At 44.0% G+C, this 12,148-nt stretch overlaps 1 protein-coding gene across 1 annotated transcript in view; it reads right to left on the bottom strand.

Moving 5' to 3' along the window:
- The window catches only part of KIZ (kizuna centrosomal protein), a 51,798-nt gene extending 41,646 nt beyond the window's left edge, over positions 1–10,152 (bottom strand). The window contains exons 1-3 of the mRNA XM_050893017.1: positions 10,055–10,152; positions 4,369–4,431; positions 2,712–2,868 (exon numbers count right to left, since the gene is read on the bottom strand). Of these exons, the coding sequence (XP_050748974.1) occupies positions 2,712–2,868; positions 4,369–4,431; positions 10,055–10,152 (318 nt within the window). The remainder of the gene's footprint in view (positions 1–2,711; positions 2,869–4,368; positions 4,432–10,054) is intronic.
- Positions 10,153–12,148: the final 1,996 nt, after the last annotated feature.

Below are 12,148 nucleotides of genomic sequence, written 5' to 3'. Positions count from 1 at the left end.
ACCTCAGCCACCCCACACTTTTCTTTCAGTCCTGTACCACTGTCATCCAAGGGTGCTGCTGCACGTGCACATTTGCTAGAACCTGGACCCAGGCTTTTTAGACACCTCCTTTTAAGAGGATCACAGTCTAAGTTTTTTTTAAGAGGATCACAGTATAAGTTTTACTGTCTCAGATCAAGCTGTGTGTACCCCTGAACAAAAGCGTGGGGGAAACAGTACACTCTGAGAGCACTGTTCCTGTTTTAATTCAAACTGCATTTCAGAGAAATATAAAACAATCACAACTGAGTTCTAGACAGCCACACAAAGGTAAGTGTTATGTCAGTACCACATCATAGGGGCTTAAAATGCCTCAACTAATTTGTTTCCTTCCCTCCTTTCTTCCAGCAAGGGGAGCGGCAGGAGGACAGAAATAGCCCCTGCCAAATATTTCTGAAGAATGCTACTGCTCTTAGAAAGCAGGTACAAACACATTTCCCTCCCAGATTTCAGCTCCCTAAAAATCTGACTCCATATATTAGTGGCATGAGCATGTCACAATTTTATTTTTTTAAATCTGAGATCATTACCAAACTATATCACTTTGCAGCATCCCCAATTGTTCTTCAGTGAATAGCAAGACAACATATTAATAGTATGATTCAAAAATCCTCAAACCTTGGCTTTTTCTTATAGTAGTCTATTAAATTGAAAGCACTTCAGTCATGAGTTATGATTAAAAAAATCCTGTCTATTATATAACCTTAAATATGGGTCCTGATCAAGTTTGTTTCAAACATTAAGATAAGACGTGCAGAAATCTCTTTACTAGTATAGAAGAGTTTCATCTTCTTTCTGCACTAATTATAAAAAAAGCAATACAAATGTAACTCTCCGACCTACAAATAGCATTACTGGTACATAGCCATAAGGAAAAGACTGAAGCCATTTACCCCAATAGGGCTAAACAGGAAAAGCAAACAGTCTGTTCACAGTTGCAAATGAGGGTCTGAAAGACTGGAAAATTAAGAGAATCATCAAATTTTACTTCAGCGTGAAAAAAAAAAATCATAGCAATTCAGGCCTAGTGGTAACTGATCTTTTTATCTCAACACAAATGAAACCACTATAAATGCTTTTTTGACTTCCACAACTTCTTTTTCTCCCGTACTATTTTAAGACGTTAAGGTAGATGGACTACATACTGCAGGTACAGAAATCCCCATTTAATTATCAGTTCTAGTCATCATGGGGAGAGAGACTCCAGTAGCGGCCTGCCAGACGACAAATGCTTTTCTCCAAACAGAAAACACTGCGGAGTCAAGCTGACTTTTCACAACTGTTTCCGCAATGAGAATTACAGACCAAAACAACTGAAACAGGCAGAACAAATAGCAGAGGGTGGCGAATGCAGTTGTTGAATGCTCACTTTCATTTGTCCTCATGAGAGCTTTTATTCCTTCTTTTAAAATGTTATGACCGTGCATATTCTCTACCTGTTGCGATAATTTTAAAGAAATTAGTCATTTAAAAACAGAACAGGCATGTATTAGTTCGACAGCCTCTTTCATAAGGATAATTCATCCCAGCATGAGTTCTCAAACTGATGACATTCAGTGAAGTCAGTAATAAGACCCCTTTTACAAATGTAGACCTTTGAGCTGACAGCAGTCAAGGCTATGAGGGGAGAAAGGAAAAGTACCACATTTGCAGACATCTTTGGTAACAAAGATACTACAAGAAGACAGCAAGAAGTGTATTCTGTGGGGTATTGGCTCTTTTAAAAGTGGTCATTTGGTACTAACACGCTCCTACCATGTCAGTTATGACACACAACTCAAGTACACAAGGTGATGAAACACTCCTTCGGCTTTACTTTACCAGCCCAGAAGGAAAGTTCAAAATTTCCGACTCTGAAGGCACATGAATCAAATTTCTCTGAGTACCTGCAAAAATGTTACCAAAAGCAAAGATCTGAGAGATGCAAAAGGATACTGGAGGAAGCAGTTTTTTCTCTTACCACTGTTCAAGTATTGCTAGTTGACTGTTTAGTAACATAACTAAGTGTGACCTCATTTTAGCTCAGATTTAGTCCAGATAGCTCAAACACAGTAATTTGTTGTAACAGAAGATATTTACTCTTGCACTTCCTCTGCTGATGAAGACAGAGCAATGAGCAGGGGCAAGACTAACTATGGCTATTTTGGGCGTTCACATCAGCAAAATTAAAAGTATGTCCTGAAATGACTTCCATGAAATACATGTGGGTACTTTTAAGTAATAAAAGCCTTACTGAAATACAGTTTTATAATGAAGTCTTCATGAAAATATTACAACTCAAGTCTTTTTTTTGTCCTAACCTAGATACCGCTGGTTTATTATCTTATCACTAACACTCCAAACACGATCCATTTCCACATTTTTTTGATCTCAGCTCTCCCTCGCTTCCAAGAGACTCAGAAGCACAGGACACTTTACTGCAGACAAAATGTAGAGTTCTGTGAAGTGTTGTGGACTACCTCTGCAGCTACAGTAGGGTCTGTTACATCATATATTAGCAGAGTTTGGCTTCATTTCAAACTCCCAAACATTACCGCTTTAAGCACTCCAAAACATATGATGAGGTTTCACTAACATCTGAAGCCTTGATGTGCATAATACTCAGACAAAACCCATTTAGCAACCCTGTAATAACAGTAAACACTAACATATTAAGTCTTATAGAAAGTTACTTCCATCTTCTGAATCATCTCTGAACTTGAAGTTTTCATATGAGCTTCAAATTGGTCGAATTCCTTTAAAAACGTCTGGTTTCGCAGAAGAGCTCCTTTTTGTCGTTCATCTATTTCTTTCAAGTATTTTTTCAGCTTCATGTATTTTAGTTTCATTCTACAGGGGAAAAAGAAACTGCACTTAAAGAGTATGAAAATAAAACAAACGCATCTATTACAATCACTTTTCTTCAGACACATCCATACTAACACTTACATAGGAGTTGCCCCCCCCAAACCCCCAAAAAGGAGCAGACACATTCTTCTGCACAACTGTCCAAAGCTACATTATACAACTGATAGGATGTCTGCTATATAACTTCAGGTTTAAACAGGGGGTTTGGTGTTCAAAAGGATAAGTATATTTATATCTTGTAAATCTGGCTTAAATGGATTATTTTTTAGTCACTTATATCACATTAAATCAAAATGAAAATTGTATTTAGAAGAACGTGCTCTGAAAGTCATACAAATTGTAACATTAAGGCTGCGGTTTCACAACTGCTTTAAGCCAACCTAAATCCATGCTGCCACCAAAAGGGGCATCTCACTCCAAGCCTTTCCTTTTTGTGCCAATACTATCTGCTATGTGGCCACATGGCAAATTAGGCCAAGAGTAATCCAGCTGAAAATCCATCTAAACCAGTTGTCACCTACCCAAAACACAGACTCACTTTCAGCCAGACCTATTTTCTTATCTGATTACAGGGCAGCCACACAAGCGTTAGCACCAATAAAGGAAAACGTGAACCAGGGGCAGTCAGGAGCATCTTTTGGTCGCAGTCTGCCTACAGGTCTGCTTAAATCGGTAGTGAAATTGCAACCTAAATCCCCCAAGCTGCCAATATGTCCAGAGAATCTTCAGTTCAAAACCTGTTAGATTAAAATAAATCAAATAAAAACATAAAACAAAGTACATGTGATGTTTCCTCACCTGTTCAGGCATTTTTTTCTTTAATTTACATCTTCATTTTTTAATCTAGAAGCCCTCTTTCAGAAAAGGAGTTCCTAAGGGATTGGCCATTACTGCACCTACCCCTCAGTGCCTTGAGCCAAGATAGAAAAGGCACCTCTATGAGCTTTACAAAACACATTTGAGGAAAGGAACACTGGATGAGACACCTTTCAGCCCTCTTAATATTGGAGCTTGTTTTGGTTTTTTGTTTAGGTTTGGTTTTTGGGGGTTGGTTGTTCACCACCCCCCCCCCCAGACTGTATATGCAATTTACATTAAATAGATAATGCAGAAACAATCCAAGGAGCAGGACCAGAACCTAGAATATCCTCTAGGACTTCCTAAAACTTTCAGACTTTAAGACCCTAGGACCTTCTAGCACCAACTATGCTACAGTGATTTTGTAGAAGTTGCGTAAAAACCAACTTGCATGTTAGTTATTACTAAGATAATAACATTTCAGTGTTAATAGAATAAGGTAGTTATGTTATTGCCGAAGCTATTTCATCAATAACTTAGAGACATGAATCTTACATTATACTTAACATATGAATATAAATTTATTGGTATAAAAAACCTTCAAGATAACATTCTAAAAACATTCCATGATCCCTAAGTCTTTGTAACTAAAATAATCTATAAGAAGCTTTTAAATAGGCTTACAGGTATGCATCGGACTTTCTGTATTCCATTAGTTTTCTTTCTAATTCCAGCCTTTTGGCTTCACTGGAAGAAAACAAACAGCATATGGTAAGATAAAACTATTTCACAATTTAAATTCTCAAAATGCAAGAAATAAAGCATTTTACAGAGCATAACCTTTTCAGAGCAGAGAGCACATTTTTGCTAGATTAGTAGCCTTACAGATTGATCTGCCAGCCAAGCTTATCACAAAAAAACCCCCCACCAAACCCTCAAAGCTTTTACTTTTCTCTTTGTTCTTCACTGGAAGAGCTAGGTTGTTTTAAAGGGAAAAGACGCCTGAACATGTATACATCCACACAAGACCCACCAAAAAGCCGGAGACTTCTGCCCAGCTTAAGTTGCTGTTTCAAGCCCCTTCTCCAGCAGCCCCAGGAAGGGCTCTAAACCCCGAGGCTGGCAGTTCATGAGCCCATCTCCCCCTTTCTTCCCCACTCCAAGTCCCAGAGCAGACCACTTCCAATGCAGGAAATACTTAGCTGAACTTGTTCAAATGGACAGCTCCCCACAACTTCTCACAGGAATGCATCAACACATTAAAATAGATTTCCAAAAAATCCCAACTCTTTCCCGGCTTACAGACCCAATGTGCCATCCAAGTATTTTATTTAACGATTTGAACTTAAAATCAAGTACATATTTCACACTTACGCATTAAAGCCAAGTACATCTAGAGATATACTAGCACTACCTGCCAGAACTCACTAAAGGGTAACAGATATAAATAACCATCAAAAACATTTATGGTTGTGAAAATGCGATGGGGCCATCTGTATCTGCCAAAGGCAATGCAAGGGTATAGGCCCATGGGGATGATCAGACTGCTTAAGAACAAATTCTGTACCTCACCTACAATCTATTTAAAAGAGAATCTATTTTCAGGAAGAGAAAAGAGTAAAGCTGATATTATTTAATAATTACAAATTGCATCTGAAGATGAGCAACCATCCCATGAGCCAAAAAAAAAAAAATCAATTGATAAGACAGAGGCTTCCAGTAGATTCATATTACAAACCCCGCAACAATCAAAGCAAGTACCTCAAGCCGCTTATTTAAAAAAATAATCTCTACTTCTTATTAGCCAGGAAGGCTGTACCTGTGCGAGTGATATGGGCAGATACATGACATTGCATGCACCCATATGGCTAGGCATGCTTACGTATGGATTCGTGCACTCCCCTGCAACCGTGTCCATGTCATAGGCACACACATTTGCCTCCTCCCAGTTACCCTGCACAGGGGAAAGCAAGGAAAAAAAACCCTTTCTGCTTCTTAGTCTGAGAGATCAAGGCATCCATTTTACCCATCTGATCCTGCCACTGTCTGAAACAAGATTAGGTTTTCATGTCATGTATGCAATTTAAAAGCCACGCTTCATCTGGGATCTCATCCTTTCAATTTCCTTTTACATGATGGACAGCTAAGCAAAAGCAGATTTCAAGATCTTGTTTTTACACTTCTAGAAGTAATTTTCATGACTCAATGAAGAACACTGATATCCTGATGGATGTAAAAGCCGGTGGATGCGAACAGCCATTGGCTCCAATCCTACTTCTCATTCTCTGATACCACAAGTAGCACATCACATTCCTTAGCTCCTGAAAGATCGCTTCCTTTCTACCAGCGTGGTTTTTCAGTATCCCATTCATTAGCCTGTGCTACAGCTACTTAGACAGCACATGAATGTATAAGTAAGGTCTTCTCAAGGCAAGACAAAGCAGTATAAAAAACATCAGGTAAGAGCCTCTCAGTGTTTGAGTATCATCATTACGGATGCCTAAAATGGTTACTGCACAGCTTGTAGTGTTTTGCAGCGCAGCTCCGTCCAAGCACTGAATCGGAGGCAATCAAGACTTTACTCGTAGATTTGCTTGCCCAGGTTCTGGCAAGGTTCCAGCACAGTTTCTTTGTGTCAGCGACAGAAGCGAAGCTTGAAGCAGTACAGGGATCACTCTGGCCACTCCATTGCACCACCACCTCCTTTTTTACATGGAAACACAAAGCGCTCTGACTGATAATTTTATTTGTTTCAGTTTTCTGTTAGGTTAAAATGCTGCAAACAGTCAGTTATCAACTTTTTTCCTTAAATGGGCAAAAATAGCACACTTCAGAACTTTTTAAGGATCCAGGTGGCTCATTTTCAAACAACCCTGAATCTTCAGTCTACAGAGAAAGTGTGTTAGTTTGGGATTTGAGAGCAGAATTAAATTCCCTCGTCAGCCACAAGCTCTCTCTAATCTCTGGCATTTCACCAGGCATCGATCTGTAGTGATATTTGATCCCTCACCTCCCATTTAAACCAGCAGGACTGAGACACCTCAATATTTTTTGAGATACCGGGCCTTAGTCTCTTTGTGCTTCAGTTCCACATCCATAATGTAGGAACAACAGTACTCCTGTCATGATACCCTGTTGAGATAAGTACATAGAAAATTGTGCAACACTTGGGCACAACGCAATCTTCCCATAAAAGTAAGAAATGTTATTTTTACAGTTGTTTTTCTGCACCAATCTGACATTAAATCAACTGTTGAGCACCGAGCTGCATCCACCTCACTAGCCTGGAGCCTGCTCAAGCCTTAGCCAACTGGGCTGGTCCCCTGGGCGGATTAGAGGGGGCCCGTTTAGCACCACCTTCTACATACAGCTGATACCAGCAGATATTTCTGAAACTAATAATCCCACCTGGTTTACATTCTCTGCTCAGGACATCTCAGTATTTGTAGACGTTTACTGCAAATCACCCTTAGCGAGAAGCATCTGGCCTCGCTGTCTGAAAAGCGAAGCTAATTGCAACGTTAGTCACAGTGTTAAGTACAGCACTTAACTATATAATTTATTTACTTCATCGCCCACACCGCTGAAACACTGCCTTTCTCACCAGCAACCACTGAAGATTAAGTGCTGAGTAATCACAACATGGTCAGGTCTGTATAAAACACAGAAGGTAAGCTCTCTGCCCCATTTCACTGATTATCTTAGACACCTCAAACCTAACTCTTTATAATTTTGCACACAACACAGATACCACTGACCTGTGTGCAGAGACCTATGCGTGCAGTAATTTTTATATTTAGACTGGACAAAGTACCAGCATTAGGAAATACAATATGGCCAATAAAGTCTAACATGTAATTTAAGGTACAGTTACGGGGTTTTTTGCACAAGTCTCAAGGCAGTCCACGCTGACTGTTTATCAGAAGCTTACGATCTGGTGGCGAATTTCTCAAGCACTTCAGAATTCAAGTATTTAAAGAAAAAACAGATTTATGAGAACAGGCGGAAAAGCAATATTCATGAGAACTCCCTTCTAGTTCACCAAGAGTCAGATGGGGGACATAACCGAGCAGCAGCTTCCTCCACCATATTCAAGCTCTTGCACATACGGCTTCTCAGCAGCGGCTCATTGTTTGCTCAAGCACAACTGCGAACTGAAAGCAGGACTGCAGTCAGGAGTGAAACAGCTGTCGGGTACTTCAGGTCTTAGAACAGGCGACTTGAAATTAGATCAGTGCAGAATTCCAAAGCGGGATTTAAAAAGCTGAAATGCTCCAGTGATTTAACGGAAGTTTTTATATTCTACACTTTAAAAAGTTGTTTAGATAAAAGGTATCACTTCGAGAAATTCTGAAGAGGCAACAGCCTCTGCAGCACCATTCCCAGAGGCAACAGCAGCATACAACTGGCAGTCTGGCATAAAAATTACTCCTTGTTTGTCAACACCACCAAGTACAAATACATCTTTTATTTTATATTTTAAAGTACGTACAACAGAAGTGTGCCAGGCGGAAAAGGTCTATTTATTATCACAAGACCTGTTAAGCTGGGTCTCGCACGGAAGCACAGCTTACGCAATCATGCTGTCTCTCTGCCTGCCTGTCATTCCCCTTCCCCAAATAACTCCTGAATCTTTTGGTGCAACTGAATCAGACAGAGGAGCTGACGTCTGAAATGTACTACGTTCCCAGAGGTTTCAGAGGGGCTGAAGAGGGGTAGGCCATTTGTGCAGTGTGAGCTCAGCCCCAGCTCAGACCAGAGAGAAGCCACAAAAGAGGTGACTAAACTTCACGCAGACCGGGCTCTCGGGGGGCACAGGACATCTCTACTCCTAACACGAGGGATATCTGCACACAAAGACGCAGTTTAAAGCAACACGCAGTCTAGAACACTCAGATTTTAATCCGCCCTCTCCCTTCACTCTCTAATGCCGCAATTTAGATAAAGTGTCTTCCCTATCTAGGGCCCCCATCTTTAATAATTTCTATACAATAAAAGTATACTTTGTATATCCAGTCTTTTAAACAGCAAATTATTCCTGTTTTGTTTGCCAGAGGTCTTCCAGAACAGGATATTAGTGAAGATATACACAGCATTTTTGTCAAAGCACTATCTACATGCAAGTTTAGATTCTCACGGCCACGGTGTTATTATTTCTGCTAATACTGTATGTTTGAGATGCTAGCATGAGACCCAGAAATCAAAGTCTTCGGTATTAGACAGAAAACAGGTACTGCTTAAAAAGCAACTTCATAACAGTACAGCATAAATGATCTCGAGAGACTTCCTCTGGCCAGGAAAAAAGTGCTAATTGACACCAATTACTGTGGTTACGGCAGTGAGTGACAGGCCGGGAGCATCGCTAATTGCGCACAGCTTCAGAGGAACTGACCGGTGATCGAGATCCCTCCGGCCAAAGCCCCTTCAGAAAGCTTGCACCACCACAGACACTCGCTTTTTTCCTGAAGTCAGATCCCCCTGAAGCACCCACAAACTGAAACACCTAAAATAATTTTTTTTAAAGATTAAAAAGATGCCCGTAGGAGAAACACCCGTACGTGTCCACTCATCAACTAGCCAGCTCTGAAATACCAGCATCTATATTATTTGCTTGTTTGCTTAAATTAACAAGTAGTTTTGTAAGTGTCGCCAGAAGCGGTTCAGGAGAACTTCTCAGACAGGCCGTAACAGGTCTACAGCGCTTTCAGAAGTCACCCAATATGCTAATACAGAAGTCATACAGCACAATGACTGAAAACATCGAAGTCAGGTGTTACCAGTAAGCCAGCTTTAAGTAGCCCCCCCCAAATACGTAATCAGCCGAAAGATGATGACGAAGCAGAAGGAGGTGACAGAAGTGCTGGGGAGACACTGCTGGGGACCTTGGACTATTCCCCCCCCCCCTCCCCGCAGAGGGCCCCCAGCTGTAAACATCCCAAAAGCACCCCATGAACCCCATCTCATTTGTCCCGGAGCGCAGCACTGTGGCATTCCCGGGAAGGCGAGAGTCCACCTTTCCCACCCCCCCACCCTCCGCCCCGGCAGAGATCCGTGAGCCGCCCTTCGGGGCACACGGCGGCTTACCCCCTCGGGAGAACGGCGTGAGGGCCGGCGGCACCGCCGGGGCACCAGCCGCGACGGTAGAGGCTGAGAGGAAAGCCCGCGGGTGCCTCCCGGCCCCTTCCCGACGGCAGAGCCCGGCCGCGGTGAGGAGGGTGAGGGGGACGAGGCCCACCGCAGGCCTGCAGAGGCCTGGCGGGCGGGCCGGGCCTGACTGGCAGGCCGGCTCCGGCGGAGTCGCTCCCGGGGAGCGGAGCCTAGCGGAGGGGCTGTGTGTGTGTGTGTGTGGCGGGGGGGGGTTTCTCCTCACCTGTCGCGGAGGCGCCTCAGGAGGCTGCCGAGCCCCTCGCAGCAGGCGCGGCCGGGCCGGGGAGAACCGGGGCCCGCCGCCGGGCCGGCCCCGCTCATTGCCGCGCTGTTTACGCCGGTGGCCAAAGCGACGGCTCCCGCCGTGCACCGCGACGGCCCCGCCCCGGAAGCCCCCCCTCCGCGCGTTGCCATGGGGACGGGCGGTCTTCCGCCGTCCTGAGGCGCGGGCTGGGACCGCGGCGTCCCGGTTTCCCGCCCTGCCGGACAACGGCTTTCTATAGGCGTGTACGTATAGATACGTACAGGCGCATGTATACCCGCACACACCCCCATAGCAGGGAGGCACCCGTGGGACTGCGGCCCGCCGAGTTCCTCCCCGCTGCCCTGACCAGGCCTCGCCCGGCCGGTGGGGTCCCGGGCCCGCGGGGACGGGGACGGCGCTGAGCCACCCCGTAGGCGCAGCGGGGCGATGCCGGCCTGTCCGCAGCCAGCGAGCACGGGGAGACCCGAAACGGGCGGGGGTCTGGGCAGGGAGCGCGGGGTGCCGGGCCTGCTCCCCTCCGCCGAGCGCCGGGGAGGGGATGGGGCCGCCTCAGCGTTCCTCAGAGGCCGCCCCGGGGCCAGCCTGTATGGCATTTTTAAGCCTTTATGGCATTTTTAAGCTTTTAAAGGCATTCTTAAGCCTTTATGGCATTTTTAAGCCTTTAGTGGCTTAAAACACGGCAGGGGGCTAATGAGAGCATTGCCAGCGCGGGAGAAGGCAGGCACGCATCTAAGAGCTGTGAGAGGGCTCCCCGCCGTTGCATTGGAACTCTGTGGCATAAGTTTGGGGACTGTTGAGATTTAAAGCATTTATTCCTAAATTATTACTTCATCTGATAATGTAGTAGTATTAAATCTGTTAATTTAGGTATTACCACAGCAGTTAAAATGGCTGTGGTGCCCGGTCAAGTCTCCAGACTGGTGTTGAGGAGAACTGGGGCCCAGCCTGTTCGGTAACCTGGGGCGAGGCAGTCATCTCCGTGTCTCTGGAAAAGCGGGGAAATGGGGACTTTGCAAGGTGCTAGGACATTAATTCCAAAAATAATTGGGAGCTGCTGAACAGGGCCCCCCTTTAATAGTTGGTTTTACTGAGTTTATTGCTCACTATGTTTTTCAGGAAAAAACTAACCAGAAAATGCAAATGTCTTCTTTCCATTTGTATAGAAATCAAACATCTCAATACAATTCCCGATTCCTCCTCCTCCTCTGAATTGCCACTTTGTGTAGCTGGCAGAGCTTCTTGATGTCCTCTCACCAAAATCCATCGGTCACTGGAAAAAGCCACACCGCCTTCAGTGAGCACCGGACCAGCCCTGACAAACCCTGCATTTACAGCTCCAGCTGGTGAAAGAAGTAGAAAAGAAAAACACTTTTTTTTTGTTTTCAGATAAAAACTTGGATCCCTTTGAAAGGAGGTTGCGAAATTAGTGGTTAAATTCCAGTGCCCCAATAAACAAAGTTCAAATACTGCCAGGGTATTTGAATTTAAGGAGAAGAAATGCTACATCAATAGACAAAACTGCGGATAGCTATGAAACGCTTAAGCATAATTGGAACAGCAATCAGTATGCAATTAGTATGAGATCATCATTGTAATTACCCTTCCTTAGAACTTCTGTCCAACAACTGCCACGTGAAAGCATCAGCTGTAGTTGCGAGGTAGTAACGGCACGGCTGAGGACACGGCTCAAGCCAGGTACCGGCGCCGGGAAGTTCGGGAGGCTCAAGAGCATGCAGACGAGCTTTCGGGCTCCTGCGGGTCGGGGTTCCTCTGCCAGGTTTCGGTGTCATGCGACAAGTGTTCCTCGTGTTTTTCAACACCCTCAGCCTCAAACTCGGATAAACCAAATTTAAATGTAAAGCAAAAAGCTTTGCTGAATTGATGTAGCGGTACTTAACAGTCCCCAAATTAGCTTCTGTCACTTGAATAACCATAGCTGCTGTCTGGCTTAGCCTTTGCATATCCGCTATAAATAAATGGCTCAGTAAGATATGGACGGCTTTAGCTCATGTAAGAGCTTACCTACTCAAGAAAATGCATAGGCAAAGGATT

Source organism: Gymnogyps californianus, chromosome 3 (assembly GCF_018139145.2).
Source record: "Gymnogyps californianus isolate 813 chromosome 3, ASM1813914v2, whole genome shotgun sequence".
Classification (NCBI taxonomy): Eukaryota; Metazoa; Chordata; class Aves; order Accipitriformes; family Cathartidae; genus Gymnogyps; species Gymnogyps californianus.
The sequence above is the reverse complement of the archived record's forward strand: the minus strand, read 5'-3'. Positions and strand labels throughout refer to the sequence as shown.